General features: G+C 35.4%; 3 protein-coding genes across 6 annotated transcripts in view; 2 read left to right on the top strand and 1 right to left on the bottom strand.

Annotated features, from left to right (window-relative positions):
* The window catches only part of LOC657688 (Kv channel-interacting protein 4), a 58,265-nt gene that overhangs the window by 29,938 nt on the left and 11,385 nt on the right, over window positions 1-16,942 (bottom strand). The window lies entirely within an intron of this gene.
* On the top strand, window positions 9,557-11,463 carry LOC107397476 (uncharacterized). Of its 3 annotated transcripts, none has more exons than XM_064359461.1 (3): window positions 9,557-9,916; window positions 10,891-10,988; window positions 11,043-11,463. In XM_064359461.1, the coding sequence occupies exons 2-3, from the start codon at window positions 10,900-10,902 to the stop codon at window positions 11,392-11,394; spliced, it is 441 nt and encodes a 146-aa protein (XP_064215531.1). In that variant the 5' UTR covers window positions 9,557-9,916; window positions 10,891-10,899; the 3' UTR covers window positions 11,395-11,463. The 3 variants fall into 3 exon arrangements, with proteins under 3 accessions (XP_064215531.1, XP_064215532.1, XP_015833147.1); XM_064359462.1 differs by having other exon boundaries at window positions 9,557-9,720; window positions 9,762-10,988; XM_015977661.2 differs by having other exon boundaries at window positions 9,557-9,720; window positions 9,770-10,988.
* LOC103314824 (hypothetical protein) lies at window positions 14,747-15,275 on the top strand. Its single transcript, XM_008201834.3, has 2 exons — window positions 14,747-14,857; window positions 14,912-15,275. Exons 1-2 carry the CDS (start codon window positions 14,769-14,771, stop codon window positions 15,264-15,266), a joined length of 444 nt encoding a protein of 147 aa, XP_008200056.1. The 5' UTR covers window positions 14,747-14,768; the 3' UTR covers window positions 15,267-15,275.

Genomic DNA, 16,942 nt, shown 5'->3' on the forward strand with positions numbered 1-16,942 from the left:
TTACAATGCTGCTATTGACGGTTTGGGCAATTAATAATAATATTATTCGTAACACACAAAACAGACACAGCGGCGCCATTAATAATCTGAAAAATGTCACCAATCTATGCATAGGTCCGGCGAATACGTTTTAATCGTTCTAACAGAAAATTGATTAAATGGCGGAACGCACTGCAAAAATGGCAGGAAGTTGTTTGATCAAACTTGCGAGTCATCAGCGAAAAACAATAAATTTAAAAGGGGCTATTATTAGACATTGGTAATGTAATAAGGGTCGATATTAGTGCCTTTCGGTTGTTGATCATTTGCAGCAGAAAAATAGACGGAGCGAAGGAAAATCCTCTATTTAGCACCCGCCTCCGGTTGGTCTTGGCTGGATTGGAGCTTTCGGTGCGTGGTGGCCACCGATAAACACAGATCAGATCCAGAATTACGCTCGCATTGACCCTTTTTCTTGCGACACTCATCCTTGTTTAAATTTGTACAACCAAGGTTCCGTCAGGATTATAATCCTGGCTTCTAATAAATTTAAATCGATTTCGTCGGAATCGCTCCAGCGGAAAGTTGAATTTGTTTCCGTCACTTCACTATTTTACCGTAAAGTTCAATGCCACTTTTGGCGTAAATAAGGGTTCGAGACGTATCACCGTGGCGACCATTCACTCCAACATGACGTTTTCGCTTTCAGCGGCTTGAAAAATCACGAAATGAAATGTGCTCACGGTGCTAATATTTTTGCTGTCTCTTTAAATGTTGATGCGATTCGCTCGGATATTGCACATTACCAAGCAGAAATTCTAATCGATTTGGAATATTGCCGCTACATCGAAAAACTTTTGTTCCCAAAACAAATCAACAAGTTATCCAACTTCCACATCGGTGATTGGCAAAGTTGGTTTTCCGAAATTTTGTTTACACTGTACGTTGTTCATATTCATAAACACTTGCCGGGGAAGAATTTTAATAGCGTCGGGAAAATTTCTTGCGTCCTTTTTTTCATTAGCCCTTTAAAGAGATTCAATTTTGTGATAACTCGCACAATGTACGCTTTCATGTCAATAATATTAGGAAACTGGTATACACTAATTTACCAATGTTGCTATCTGCTTTTATATCTCATAAAAAAAGTCGTTTGGGCTGTGTTGTGCACCGCTAATAGCGTGATTTTCATTCTTACTTTATTTTTAGTAATTACTTACCACGTTCCAATAACACAATTAAATTTTTAACGAAGACTAATAAAGTTAGAAAAATAGTTATATGCATTTTTGAAATTTTAATTATCATTCTTTCCTATGTTTTATTATTCCTGGCATGTTATATTCTTCCTAATAAAATTATCTAAGATATATCACATTTTTATTTTATAGACTGCTGCTACATCAAAATAGACATAAAAAATGCGAACCTAGCTAGGCAATAAAAAATTTATTGCACATTTACGTAAATTTTTGCGGTTTATTCTGATTATTCGCTATTTAAAATTACTATTTTCTATTTTATAAAATTCAAGTTTTCCGTTTGGTGACTCATTCGGTTTATCTCGAATAATGTTATGCAAATTTTATTAAGGCTTTTAAGTAAAATGTGTTTATCTTCTTTGTGGAATCTCGGTTGCAGACACTTAAGACAAAACGAGTAATTTTTTCTGGTGAAACAGGATTTAATTTGTGAGAAAATAAAAACTGTTATATTGTCTATTAAAGCGCTACGAGCCAAGAACAATAATGTTCAGTGTTGAAGCTTGGAGCTTATTGAATTGATGGCAGTTTCCTCCAACCTTTTCGAAATCGATCAAAGTTGGGCAAAAGTTGTTTGAATCCACTTTCACTATCTAATAGCATCATCATAGCCCCGAAATCCGAATTGCTTATGTATTTGTCGTAAATCGTGAATGTGACAGAAAGATAATTTAAGCGTTTCGCTTGCCTGCTTTGTTACAAGTTGATGTCAACAGCATCTGCTTTACCATGTTTCTATACACCCTAACAACAATTTGCATGTTGTAATTAAAATGATATACAAGGTGTTTCTAATTAAAATTATTTTAGCGTCGTACTGAAAATGATTCCATTAAGTAATTGAGACACAGAAATGCCGCTGGAATGCTCCGATTTTGCGGTTGCTGCGAAGCTTCGGCTTCTTATGTACACCAGCACAGCGGCAGAGTGCACTTAGCGACTCCAAACCGCAGTTAGGGGCTTAGGTGAACCCGAGGACGCGTTATAGCCCAATAAAGCTCACTTTTAATTAAACGAAATTTTGGAAAATGAAACATTTCGAGTCGAAAGCTTTATTTTCCGCACTCCTTGAGTCTTTTATTCTCCAAACTTTTTAACTTGTTAAGAATAGTAGCTTTCGATGAGTTAAAAATGGAAATGAAAGTGGTCGTGAATAAGTTTGGAAACTTGATAAAGTGAGTTACGTCGTTTATTTGCCCATTTCAACTCTTTAAAATTATCAAATTATTCGGGGACATGAAGCTTGAACATAATTAATTCACATCGAAAAATAGAGACCGTTTTCAGCTGTGGCGGCATCAGAATGCACAACATACGCCCAAACCTCTCCCTAGAGACAATCAGTAACTCACATAGCCCGCTAATCGAAAATGCAGTTACACATCTCCCACACATTGAGAAATTGGGGAGAATATAAATTAAGCCAAGCTGCTTTTTGTTCGCATTTTATTTTGTTTCAATTCATTACTGATATTAATAGAAGTATCAGAGCCAATAACTTATTTATTCCATTTCCTCCTAGATGCATTTCAGCATCAGAAAAAAAAATTGCGGCTGCTGTGGCAGTTTCCAGAGCGATTTCCTTAAGGCTAAACGGAAACATGTTTTAGTGTGTTTCTAAGCCGCAAGACGGTGCGAAATTTATTTTTCTATTATCTTTTTATAAACGTAAAGGTGAAACATAACTTTAAACTTTAGCGTTGAATCCTTAGATGACTTACTTCTCAAATTATAAAAAAAATTAAACGAAAATATTTAATACGGCCACTATTTTTGACTAGAAAATACACAAATTTGGTGATTTTTGGAGAAATTATGTCCATTTTCGGTCAAAAACATGCTGAAAGTCACAAAAAAGGTAAAAACAATTTTAAAATCGTAAAATCAACAATCAAAATTCGCCGACTTTTGTACTGAAAGTATTTGCGTTTTATGTGAATTATTGCAATTATTTAGTTTGTAATGTTGATTTATTTAAAAAGTTTGTGTTAAAATATCTGCAAAAGACGGTCAGCACCTGGGGCCTCGTGGCTCAGTGGTATAAGCGCCACTTACGACGGTGGAGGTCGGGGGTTCGAACCCCGGATCAGGTGTAAGAATTTTTCTATGAAAAAAAGTATAGAAAAGGTAAGGAAACAACACGTAAACTAAAATAAGAGACTGAGAGAACACATAGACGAATAAAACGTAAAGCGGAGCATAAAATTGAGAGAAATAAGAAAATAATGCGGAAAAATGTAAATGTACGTAAAGGCCCCAAATTGTAAATGTACTTTTTGTTTTGAGAGAAAAAGAGATGAACGTAAAGGTAAAATATAACTTCAAACTTTAGTTGACTTATACGCTCGGTATGTTTTGATAGAATCTGATGAAAAATTAGAGTTAAATTGAAAATAGTGGAAAAATGCTTTCTCGAGTTAATTCTCCGACTTTTGAACTGAAAGTATTTGCGTTTTATGTGAATTATTGCAATTATTTAGTTTGTAATGTTGATTTATTTAAAAAGTTTGTGTTAAAATATTTGCAAAAGACGGTCAGCACCTGGGGCCTCGTGGCCCAGTGGTATAAGCGCCACTTACGACGGTGGAGGTCGGGGGTTCGAACCCCGGATCAGGTGTAAGAATTTTTCTATGAAAAAAAGTATAGAAAAGGTAAGGAAACAACACGTAAACTAAAATAAGAGACGAGAGAACACATAGACGAATAAACGTAAAGCGGAGCATAAAATTGAGAGAAATAAGAAAATAATGCGGCAAAAATGTAAATGTACGTAAAGGCCCCAAATTGTAAATGTACTTTTTGTTTTGAGAGAAAAAGAGATGAACGTAAAGGTAAAATATAACTTCAAACTTTAGTTGGCTTATACGCTCGGTATGTTTTGATAGAATCTGATGAAAAATTAGAGTTAAATTGAAAATAGTGGAAAAAATGCTTTCTCGAGTTAATTCTCCGACTTTTGAACTGAAAGTATTTGCGTTTTATGTGAATTATTGCAATTATTTAGTTTGTAATGTTGATTTATTTAAAAAGTTTGTGTTAAAATATCTGCAAAAGACGGTCAGCACCTGGGGCCTCGTGGCCCAGTGGTATAAGCGCCACTTACGACGGTGGAGGTCGGGGGTTCGAACCCCGGATCAGGTGTAAGAATTTTTCTATGAAAAAAAGTATAGAAAAGGTAAGGAAACAACACGTAAACTAAAATATGAGATTGAGAGAACACATAGACGAATAAACGTAAAGCGGAGTATAAAATTGAGAGAAATAAGAAAATAATGCGGCAAAAATGTAAATGTACGTAAAGGCCCCAAATTGTAAATGTACTTTTTGTTTTGAGAGAAAAAGAGATGAACGTAAAGGTAAATATAACTTCAAACTTTAGTTGGCTTATACGCATGGTATGTTTTGATAGAATCTGATGAAAAATTAGAGTTAAATTGAAAATAGTGGAAAAAATGCTTTCTCGAGTTAATTCTCTGACTTTTGAACTGAAAGTATTTGCGTTTTATGTGAATTATTGCAATTATTTAGTTTGTAATGTTGATTTATTTAGAAAGTTTGTGTTAAAATATCTGCAAAAGACGGTCAGCATCTGGGGCCTCGTGGCCCAGTGGTATAAGCGCCACTTACGACGGTGGAGGTCGGGGGTTCGAACCCCGGATCAGGTGTAAGAATTTTTCTATGAAAAAAAGTGTAGAAAAGGTAAGTGAAACAACACATAAACAAAAATAAGAGATTTAGAGAGCATATAGACGTATATACGTAAAGCAGAGCATAAAACTGAGAGAAATAAGAAAATAATGCAGCAAAAATGTAAATGTACGTAAAAGCCCCAAATTGTAAATGTACTTTTTGTTTTGAGAGAAAAAGAGATGAACGTAAAGGTAAAATATAACTTCAAACTTTAGTTGACTTATACGCTCGGTATGTTTTTATAAAATCTGATGAAAAATTAGAGTTAAATTGAAAAAAGTGGAAAAAATGCTTTCTCGAGTTAATTCTCCGACTTTTGAACTGAAAGTATTTGCGTTTTATGTGAATTATTGCAATTATTTAGTTTGTAATGTTGATTTATTTAGAAAGTTTGTGTTAAAATATCTGCAAAAGACGGTCAGCATCTGGGGCCTCGTGGCCCAGTGGTATAAGCGCCACTTACGACGGTGGAGGTCGGGGGTTCGAACCCCGGATCAGGTATAAGAATTTTTCTATGAAAAAAAGTATAGAAAAGGTAAGGAAACAACACGTAAACTAAAATAAGAGATTGAGAGAACATATAGACGAATAAACGGAAAGCGGAGCATAAAATTGAGAGAAATAAAAAAATAATGCGGCAAAAATGTAAATGTACGTCAAGGCCCCAAATTGTAAATGTACTTTTTGTTTTGAGAGAAAAAGAGATGAACGTAAAGGTAAAATATAACTTCAAACTTTAGTTGACTTATACGCCCGGTATGTTTTGATAGAATCTGATAAAAAATTAGAGTTAAATTGAAAAAAGTGGAAAAAATGCTTTCTCGAATTAAGTCTCCGACTTTTGAACTGAAAGTATTTGCGTTTTATGTGAATTATTGCAATTATTTAGTTTGTAATGTTGATTTATTTAAAAAGTTTGTGTTAAAATATCTGCAAAAGACGGTCAGCACCTGGGGCCTCGTGGCCCAGTGGTATAAGCGCCACTTACGACTCTGGAGGTCGGGGGTTCAAACCCCGGATCAGGTGTAAGAATTTTTCTATGAAAAAAGTATAGAAAAGGTAAGGAAACAACACGTAAACTAAAATAAGAGATTGAGAAAACACATAGACGAATAAACGTAAAGCGGAGCATAAAATTGAGAGAAATAAGAAAATAATGCGGCAAAAATGTAAATGTACGTAAAGGCATCAAATTGTAAATGTACTTTTTGTTTTGAGAGAAAAAGAGATGAACGTAAAGGTAAAATATAACTTCAAACTTTAGTTGACTTATACGCTTGGTATGTTTTGATAGAATCTGATGAAAAATTAGAGTTAAATTGAAAAAAGTGGAACAAAATGCTTTCTCGAGTTAATTCTTCGACTTTTGAACTGAAAGTATTGGCGTTTTATGTGAATTATTGCAATTATTTAGTTTGTAATGTTGATTTATTTAAAAAGTTTGTGTTAAAATATCTGCAAAAGACGGTCAGCACCTGGGGCCTCGTGGCCCAGTGGTATAAGCGCCACTTACGACGGTGGAGGTCGGGGGTTCGAACCCCGGATCAGGTGTAAGAATTTTTCTATGAAAAAAAGTATAGAAAAGGTAAGGAAACAACACGTAAACTAAAATAAGAGACTGAGAGAACACATAGACGAATAAACGTAAAGCGGAGCATAAAATTGAGAGAAATAAGAAAATAATGCGACAAAAATGTAAATGTACGTAAAGGCCCCAAATTGTAAATGTACTTTTTGTTTTGAGAGAAAAAGAGATGTACGTTAAGGTAAAATATAGCTTCAAACTTTAGTTGACTTATACGCTCGGTATGTTTTGATAGAATCTGATGAAAAATTAGAGTTAAATTGAAAAAAGTGGAAAAAAATGCTTTCTCGAGTTAATTCTCCGACTTTTGAACTGAAAGTATTTGCGTTTTATGTAAATTATTGCAATTATTTAGTTTGTAATGTTGATTTATTTAAAAAGTTTGTGTTAAAATATCTGCAAAAGACGGTCAGCACCTGGGGCCTCGTGGCCCAGTGGTATAAGCGCCACTTACGGCGGTGGAGGTCGGGGGTTCGAACCCCGGATCAGGTGTAAGAATTTTTCTATGAAAAAAAGTGTAGAAAAGGTAAGGAAACAACACGTAAACTAAAATAAGAGATTGAGAGAACACATAGACGAATAAAAGTAAAGCGGAGCATAAAATTGAGAGAAATAAGAAAATAATGCGGCAAAAATGTAAATGTACGTAAAGGCCCCAAATTGTATATGTACTTTTTGTTTTGAGAGAAAAAGAGATGAACGTAAAGGTGAAATATAACTTCAAACTTTAGTTGACTCATACGCCCGGTATGTTTTGATGGAATCTAATGAAAAATTAGAGAATTAAATTGAAAAAAAGTGGAAGAAAATTCTTTTTGAGCTAATTCTTCGACTTTTGAACTGAAAGTATTGGCGTTTTATGTGAATTATTGCAATTATTTAGTTTGTAATGTTGATTTATTTAAAAAGTTTGTGTTAAAATATCTGCAAAAGACGGTCGGCACCTAGGGCCTCGTGGCCCAGTGGTATAAGCGCCACTTACGACGGTGGAGGTCGGGGGTTCGAACCCCGGATCAGGTGTAAGAATTTTTCTATGAAAAAAAGTGTAGAAAAGGTAAGGAAACAACACGTAAACTAAAATAAGAGATTGAGAGAACACATAGACGAATAAAAGTAAAGCGGAGCATAAAATTGAGAGAAATAAGAAAATAATGCGGCAAAAATGTAAATGTACGTAAAGGCCCCAAATTGTATATGTACTTTTTGTTTTGAGAGAAAAAGAGATGAACGTAAAGGTGAAATATAACTTCAAACTTTAGTTGATTCATACGCCCGGTATGTTTTGATGGAATCTGATGAAAAATTAGAGAATTAAATTGAAAAAAAGTGGAAGAAAATTCTTTTTGAGCTAATTCGCCGACTTTTGAACTGCAAGAATTTGCGTTTTATGTGAATTATTGCAATTATTTAGTTTGTAATGTTGATTTATTTAAAAAGTTTGTGTTAAAATATCTGCAAAAGACGGTCAGCACCTGGGGCCTCGTGGCCCAGTGGTATAAGCGCCACTTACGACGGTGGAGGTCGGGGGTTCGAACCCCGGATCAGGTGTAAGAATTTTTCTATGAAAAAAAGTATAGAAAAGGTAAGGAAACAACACGTAAACTAAAATAAGAGATTGAGAGAACACACAGACGAATAAACGTAAAGCGGAGCATAAAATTGAGAGAAATAAGAAAATAATGCGGCAAAAATGTAAATGTACGTAAAGGCCCCAAATTGTAAATGTACTTTTTGTTTTGAGAGAAAAAGAGATAAACGTAAAGGTGAAATATAACTTCAAACTTTAGTTGACTCATACGCCCGGTATGTTTTGATGGAATCTGATGAAAAATTAGAGAATTAAATAGAAAAAAAGTGGAAGAAAATTCTTTTTGAGCTAATTCGCCGACTTTTGAACTGGAAGTATTTGCGTTTTATGTGAATTATTGCAATTATTTAGTTTGTAATGTTGATTTATTTAAAAAGTTTGTGTTAAAATATCTGCAAAAGACGGTCAGCACCTGGGGCCTCGTGGCCCAGTGGTATAAGCGCCACTTACGACTCTGGAGGTCGGGGGTTCAAACCCCGGATCAGGTGTAAGAATTTTTCTATGAAAAAAAGTATAGAAAAGGTAAGGAAACAACACGTAAACTAAAATAAGAGATTGAGAGAACACATAGACGAATAAACGTAAAGCGGAGCATAAAATTGAGAGAAATAAAAAAATAATGCGGCAAAAATGTAAATGTACGTCAAGGCCCCAAATTGTAAATGTACTTTTTGTTTTGAGAGAAAAAGAGATGAACGTAAAGGTAAAATATAACTTCAAACTTTAGTTGACTTATACGCCCGGTATGTTTTGATAGAATCTGATGAAAAATTAGAGTTAAATTGAAAAAAGTGGAAAAAATGCTTTCTCGAATTAAGTCTCCGACTTTTGAACTGAAAGTATTTGCGTTTTATGTGAATTATTGCAATTATTTAGTTTGTAATGTTGATTTATTTAAAAAGTTTGTGTTAAAATATCTGCAAAAGACGGTCAGCACCTGGGGCCTCGTGGCCCAGTGGTATAAGCGCCACTTACGACTCTGGAGGTCGGGGGTTCAAACCCCGGATCAGGTGTAAGAATTTTTCTATGAAAAAAGTATAGAAAAGGTAAGGAAACAACACGTAAACTAAAATAAGAGATTGAGAAAACACATAGACGAATAAACGTAAAGCGGAGCATAAAATTGAGAGAAATAAGAAAATAATGCGGCAAAAATGTAAATGTACGTAAAAGCCCCAAATTGTAAATGTACTTTTTGTTTTGAGAGAAAAAGAGATGAACGTAAAGGTGAAACATAACGTTTTTTAAAATATTCGTTAATATTTCTTTACGATGTCTCAAATTAGAATTATTTAAAAGACTCAATTCTATTTTTCGATTTAAAATTGAACTACAAATATCGCTAAAAATAGAAAAATAAATTTCATTACTACTTGTCTTTGTCGCACACTTGGTTTAACTCTGTCGTCCCCATTAGCCTTAAACTCTGCCCCACAGAATGCTATTGTGATTTAAATATGTATGGCGATGATTACGAATGTTGCACGACTGCAGGTTGGTTAATAATACATTTGTGTTGCAGCAGGTTATAACGTGATTTCGCTGGAGGCATTTGAGACATTTATGTGCCTGGGCAATTTGGTGATTTTTGCCTATTGATTTACGGCAGCAGAGATGTGAAAACCGCGGTTAGAGTCTCCTTAAATAAAGAAATTAGTGTTGTAGAAGATATAAATGGAGCATAGCCGTTCGGAACAGATGATGGCGTAAACTGTCGGCAGGAAAGACGCAGGGAGAAGTAAAGATTAGTTCAATGATGTACGATGACGGCACAAATATTGCCGCAAATTTTTTCTTTTTCTAGAATTCAAGGTATGAAGTTTTGTTTGGCAAATAAGTCTTAGCCGGATTTCCCGGTGATTAAGTCTGAGAAAGTATAAATCAGTGAAAATGTGGCAAAATCTCCTAAACTAAATCGATAATAAAGCACTCTGTCAAAAGAGTGAATTTACTTGAAAAGTTTGCCACAAAACATCCAGTATGGCATTGTAGTCGGCTTTGGCAGCTTATTATTGGAATATATGTCCAAAGTTGGTATTACTGCACCAAAGCGCTTTGTGCTCATTTCGCACTAAGATAAGCCAATTATGACCGTCATGCCCATTTTTTGCATACAGAATTTAAAACTTCTCTACTTAAACGTGAGACCGCAGTTTTTGTTGTTCTTGTATAATTTATTTCTCTAACTACGTCGATTTTTCTTCTTGCTTGGCTTTGTTCGAGTAATTTAAAATCTTCTGTAGCAAACAGAACAAGGAAACATACCGGAAGAAAGAAAATGAGATCTCGTTTTCATAAACAGAACGAAGCAGTTAGAACGCAAGGATAGCGATTGATTACAATAACAAAAAATTACACAAACTCCGCTCCGATATTTTGTAACTTTCAGCATTTAATAATTAACCCTTCGAATAAATTTAATACTGTAAAAGTCGAGCGAACAAATATTTAACAAGTCTTGTTTAAACGAAATGAATTAAAAAAATCTTTGAAGTATTATACTCCTTAAATATGTCTTTTGAGATACAGAAGTTAATTAATTCCAAGCACTTGCTTTGCTTTAAATGAAAACACGTCGTATTTTAAGAACATGTCATTTTTAAATGCTTTATGACCTCGAAAAAAATCAGCCTTTGATACCGGTCGGATAAGCAAAGCTTGCTCCCACTCCCACCCCACTGCCCATCACCCCACCCTACCACTACCAGTTCTTCAACTTTCTAAAGTGGAAGGGGACGCTGTATATAAACAGCGGCCGCTGCACCCAAAAATCAGTTTATTCCTAGCTTTCCACGATGTACCAAGTGTTTCCTTTCCTCGTCGCTGCGAATTTCGCCCTGCCGAAGCTCCGTCTGCCCGTGGAGATGTGGTCCACCATTTTTCGGTAAGTTATTTTTATTTTGTTTGTATGTATTTTACTAATCTATGCTTGTTTCAGGTTTTTAGACCCTTCGTCCCTTCTGAACGTTGTTCGAACTGATGGCCTGTGGAGGGAAGTCAGTCACGGGGATCCTGTCTTGCGAAGAACAATCCAAGAAGAACTGGTTGCCGAACGTCGAAGACAACGACAAGAGATTCTGAATCCGGGTTTGCTGATGACGGTCGAGCGCAAAGGACCAGCGGAAATGTTCGGAACCAACGGCACGAAAACGGTCCGGTGCAGGGCTCCAACAGTGGTCCAACAACCACCCGTGGAATTTTTACGACCCGCCAAACGACGGCGCAATGGAGGACTGCAACCCAGCGAGAAAAATTCTCAAACTCGTCCTCGTAAATTGTTAAGACTGTAGAATTGTAAATATTTTTGTACATAAGGAAAATAATTGTAAAAAGTTGTGTTAGGGACGAAAATAAATTTCTTAAACACATTAAATGTCTTTTTCGTGTTACTTTCCCTATCTCCTCTCTGCAACTTTACCGTGCGCTATAAACAAAGGAAAAACTTGCGATTTTGGAATTTGTTTGAAGGACAAAAGTTGGTTTTCAGAATGTGCAATAAGCGGCCGTTTTCCCTCGAGAAAAGTTGAGTTGGCCATTACGTCGGACGTAGCCGGAGGTCCACATAAAGTTGGTATTGCGAAACGGCATAACTGTGTCCGGAAACAGGCATTTCGCAGAGGCAAAAGTCGAACTGCTGCATTGGTGGCCTACATGGCTGAGATGACTGGGCGCATCGATTTTGGTACAATTTTCAAAAAATTAATTTATAAACGTCGTCAATTTCTTGTGTCCCGGTTAAGGAAAAAATTAATTATTTCGGTGAATTTAGACCGTATTTTACGTGTGCCCCAGCGACTAATTTATAAAATCGACTTTTATTTCCTCTGCTTTCAAACGGGTCTGCTGAGATTTGGTCGTGATAACTCTTGAATGAAACTGATTTTTACTTTTATTCACGTACTGTAACGACTTAACATATCCATGCAAATTGCACCAGAAGGAGGCCATAAACAACTTTACTGCGATAATGGCATTGTTGCTATAGCTACTTTAAAATTTATGCAAAATTTAAACATTGCTTTTGCAAGGATCTCATATTTATGGCCTGAAACTTTTTTAACTGCTCGGCTGAATTTAAGAATGTACGGTTAAACATTACAATAACAAAGAGTGAAGTCATTGAACGGGTCGAAATCGATAAAAAAGCTTTTGTTGAAACTCGCTCTGTTCTGAAGAGAAATAACACAAATTTGAAGCCCTTATAACAATTATTGACGCTGTTTGTTTTGATTCGACAACTGAATTTAAACTCGTTTTAAAATCGATTTGTACAAACAGCTGCTTTGGAACCGTATTTTCACAAAATCAAACTTGACTTGTTTTTATTCTATTTGGGTAATTTGAGCGCTTTCGCATTTTCGGCTTAATGTAATCTGACAATCTTTTATTACGCTAAATAAAAATACCAGATGACGAGTTAAAACCAATTAATCTCCGCTTTTGTTTTTCCAAATGGGTGATAATCCTTGCTGTTTTATTTCAGACATAACTTAATATTTTCAACTGGCTTCATCACGGCAAGCTTTTAAAACCTAAATAGAGCCTACGAATGCTTATTGGGCGATTTTGTTTAGGTTTGAACCATTTATCAAGAAATAGCGACTTGAGTTCTATGGTAATAGAATGCCTTATTACCTTTATTTCAAAAAATTTAAAGGCGATGCATTTACTTCGCTTCAAAAGTACTAGTCTATTTAAATATTAATAGGAAGAAGTTTTGTGATATTTTCGATCACATACAACATTCATATGGTTTTCTAAACTCCTTACCAGCAATTTGCTGTGTAACGCAAATTATTAATAAATTATTTTCGTTCACTGTGATAAAAGTCATATGGGTACGAATAGAGCCGAACAGGTGAAACCCATAACAAAAGCCATAATAACAAAAAATTGTGTGTGCATGTGTAATTAAATTTAACGTTCTGCAACATTAGCAGGATTTGTATGACTATTTTAGCAGCCTGTGACAGAAATGAATTTTCTCGCCGCACTTTGAACGCATGAAATGATATGTTTAAAGTTTTTTGTTCCTATGAAAGTAACACATAAAAGTGACTATATAAGTGAATAATGGACAGCCTATGCGGCTTGTGATAAAAATACACTCATCAAAATTGTGTCATGAAACAACAAATTGGGGAGCCGTTGAAAATGATAAGTTTGTCGAAACTGAAGGAGCCTGTCAGACAAACGCAAAAAACTAAAATAGATTGTATGGCTTTATCCGCTATAAAATCCCAGCTTTATCAAATGTTTGGTCAATTGTCACAAAAATTTTTCATTTATTCACACGGTTGCAGAAAATTAGAAATTGTCGAAGCTTCTGTTTATGTAATTTTCCAAAGTGTTGTAAATATTTTTCTATTCATATTTAATATTGTTATTTCACGTATATCCACCCCCGGATCAATAAAGAGATTATATGTCGTGTACACCTGTTCAGGTGCTATATTAATATTAATATTTTCGACAAAGGAATAACAGGTGCTTTAAATAAATCTCGTAAAATTAAGTTCACAAAAGATCTATTTTTCAAGCTTTTTAATGTTTAATTTAAAAGGGCATTATTTAACAAATAGAACTGAATGTGAAAATAACACGTGCGTCTGCGTTTAAAAAATATGATTGAATGTTTGTTATACTTATTAACCTGCAGTGGAGCTTTCAATCCGTCAAATTAGAAAAACTGTTTGTTTAATCCTTGACTGCGTTGTTAGCAGTCGTTTTATATTAATGTTTAGCAGTCCGATTAGCTGTTTGGCTATTTGCCCAACGCTCTTATTGTTCGTTATAAAAGTATTGATGTATAAACTAATACGGCCCAATATCTTTCTTTTTGCTGATTCTTTTTAGGAAAACTAGTTTACAGTTTGACCATAGCGGGTTGAATCGCTTGATAATTGTGATTTAATATTCAAAAACCCTTTAACGAACAGTGAAATTGTGTTTATTTGTCCCGAATGAGGGCAAAATTTCGGTAGCTGCCTCAAAAGCTCTTTTATTCTCTCATATACATCATTCTGCAATTAGGAACTGCACGTTAATTGCAAAAAATTAATAAGGCGGTGTCACAAAAACGGCAGAAGTTTTAAATTCTTTAGAATTGAAGAGTCGTAAATTATTTTAGACGTTTGAGACTGATCTTAAGTACGAACTAAGTTTTCTCCGTAAATATTCAACAGCAATAAAAAGTGTACGATTTCTCCGAGTCGAATATAGAAATGAGTTTATACCAACTGAATGCTTTTTTAATATAAAAGGTTTTAGTAGTCATAAAAGCCTCTCAACGCAGGTGTACTAGTCCTCGTATTTCGGTATATAGAGCTCGAGACGTAGCCCTGCCAGATTCGATCATAATCATCAAACTTTCGTCAGATCATGGAAGTTGAAAGGGTTTTCAAACAGGAACGATTGATGTGGGTTAAATGTGCGTTAACGAAACAACTTTTGGCGTCATATTCGCAGCCGAGTTATTGCTCTACGTTATTTAATTTCAATAAAATAACTTTTGTGAGTTGAGTAGTTGGGAGACACCAGCGTCCCCACTCCTCTCTGCTGCAATTGGTCCACCACTCCGCTTAACCGGAGTGGGAGGCCGCTCGAGGCAGTATATATACCGCTGCTCGGAGCCAGTAAATCAGTTTATTCCTAGCTTTCCAAGATGTACCAAGTGTTTCCTTTCCTCGTCGCTGCGAATTTCGCCCTGCCGAAGCTCCGTCTGCCGGTGGAGATGTGGTCCACCATTTTTCGGTAAGTTATTTTTATTTTAATTGTATTTATTTTACTAATCTATGTTTGTTTCAGGTTCTTGGACCCTTCATCTCTCTTGAACGTGGTTCGAACTGACGGCCTGTGGAGGGAAGTCAGTCACGGAGATCCAGTCTTGCGAAGAACAATTCAGGAAGAATTGGTTGCCGAACGTCAGAGACAACGAGACGAGATTTTGAATCCGGGTTTGCTGATGACGATTGAGCGCCAAGGACCAACGAAACAGTTTGGCACCAATGGCACGAAAACTGTTCGTTGTAGAGCTCCAACCGTGGTCCAACAACCCCCCGCCGAATTTTTACGACCCGTTGAAGAAAAAACCAAAAAAAAGCGACCAGCACGAACTGGGAAAAATGTTCGGACTCAATCTCCTAAGCTGTTAAGACTGTAGATACTTTTGTACTTTTGACAAATAAAAAAGCTATCAAAATACTTGTGTATTATTTAAATCCAGATTTCCATGTTGGCCAGAACTCTGGAGCATAAATCAAACTTCTCGATTCACGATGCAATAAATCGAAAATAAAAGTAATCATGTCCGGGAGTATTGAAGCTGCAGCAGACCACTACTTACACTGGTTTGTTTTCATCAGTTTTGAGTGCACATTTATGAATATCAAGCAGGGTCATAAATCTTGTAGGTTACTCAAAACAGCGAGAATTTTGAATAAAAAAATTCGGGAGATATATTACAGCACCTCATAAATTCCGGATGATTTTTATTTGCGTAATTAGTTTTATGTAAAACAAGTTAATTTATTTTCTTAATAAATAGCAGTTTCCTTTGTTTTTTCATTCCTGAGTTTTATGGTGGAAAGTTTACTTAAAAAAGGCCATCAATATTGTCCTGTCTTTTAAATTAAGTAAGGTCCTAAACATACAAGCATAAACTAGCTTCACCGAACATTTATTTCACTCAAGACGGAATCCAATAGCCGCTTGATTAATTAAACCAAACATTTATCGGTGGGCAAATGATTGAAAGGTTTTGGAATAAACATTCCTCTGGCTGATCATTTCAACTAGAAAAGTGAATTTATTAAATGTGTTGTACAGTCAGTTAATAAAGTTAAACTTTCGGCGGCTGCACAAAGCCTCGTAATTTATTTGAGTTTGTGAGGTGGAATTTGCAAGCCTTGGACTAGTTTATTAAGAAAATATACTTCCCCTGCTAAGAAAACTTCTATCATGAATTAACACAATTAAAACTGTCGGAATAAAAAGACAAACATATAAAACGTGACACCATTCCTATTCAGTTCGCACACTCGCACCTGATAATGTAAAGTATGTGCAAATTGTTTCTTTTGGAATTTTATAATCGCACTGATTAATTTCCACCAACAACTTTCGTGACATATCTGACAAAAGTCCATACAAATGCAGCCCCTCAGCGTTCAGCGGAATAAAAAATGTTAAAGAGAATACTTACAGAGATATGATTGATCACCATAAAACGTTATGTGTAGATAAGTTTTTTGTGAATGAAACACCACTTTTCGCGTTCAACATTTCCTCCGCCAAAACGTCACCGACACTCAAAATATTGATTAATTGATCACAACTTCACCTATTTGCTAATGAATTATGAACACACAAGACAATAATTACTCGAAAGTGGTCGTACATGTGAGCCACGAAGCTGAGGAAACGATTTTTAGACGATAAATTATGATGTAATTTTAATGGGACAGCTGAGTGTCAATTTATATTCAAATGAATCAATCAAAACGCCGCATTCCTTTGAGTGACATCACTAAGCCGGTTTTTATTAATACTAACAATTCGATTTGTTTAAATGTCAGCTCGATTTTCTTTAATAAATTGCACAGGAGTCTGAGTAATAATAAAACTACTTTATACGGAGTCGATCTTGTCAAACTGTATTAAGATTTACCGTGGCAAAGTACACGTTAAATCTGGAAACTTTTAACTGTGAATTTAGTGTGAGTGCAAATATTGGAGCGGTTTCTTGCAAATTAGTTAGAACGACTATTTTCGTATCGCAATTTCGGAAAGTTTGATTGGAAAGTTGAGTTGTGTGGATGAGAGCGGCCAGGGTCGCAC

Source organism: Tribolium castaneum, chromosome 10, assembly GCF_031307605.1.
Source record: "Tribolium castaneum strain GA2 chromosome 10, icTriCast1.1, whole genome shotgun sequence".
Lineage (NCBI taxonomy): Eukaryota > Metazoa > Arthropoda > Insecta > Coleoptera > Tenebrionidae > Tribolium > Tribolium castaneum.

Coding starts and splice junctions, on each gene's coding strand:
- LOC107397476 (XM_064359461.1), top strand. CDS start 10,900: ATGTACCAAGTGTTTCCTTTCCTCGTCGCTGCGAATTTCGCCCTGCCG. Junction 10,989..11,042: donor ATGTGGTCCACCATTTTTCG/GTAAGTTATTTT, acceptor TGCTTGTTTCAG/GTTTTTAGACCCTTCGTCCC.
- LOC103314824 (XM_008201834.3), top strand. CDS start 14,769: ATGTACCAAGTGTTTCCTTTCCTCGTCGCTGCGAATTTCGCCCTGCCG. Junction 14,858..14,911: donor ATGTGGTCCACCATTTTTCG/GTAAGTTATTTT, acceptor TGTTTGTTTCAG/GTTCTTGGACCCTTCATCTC.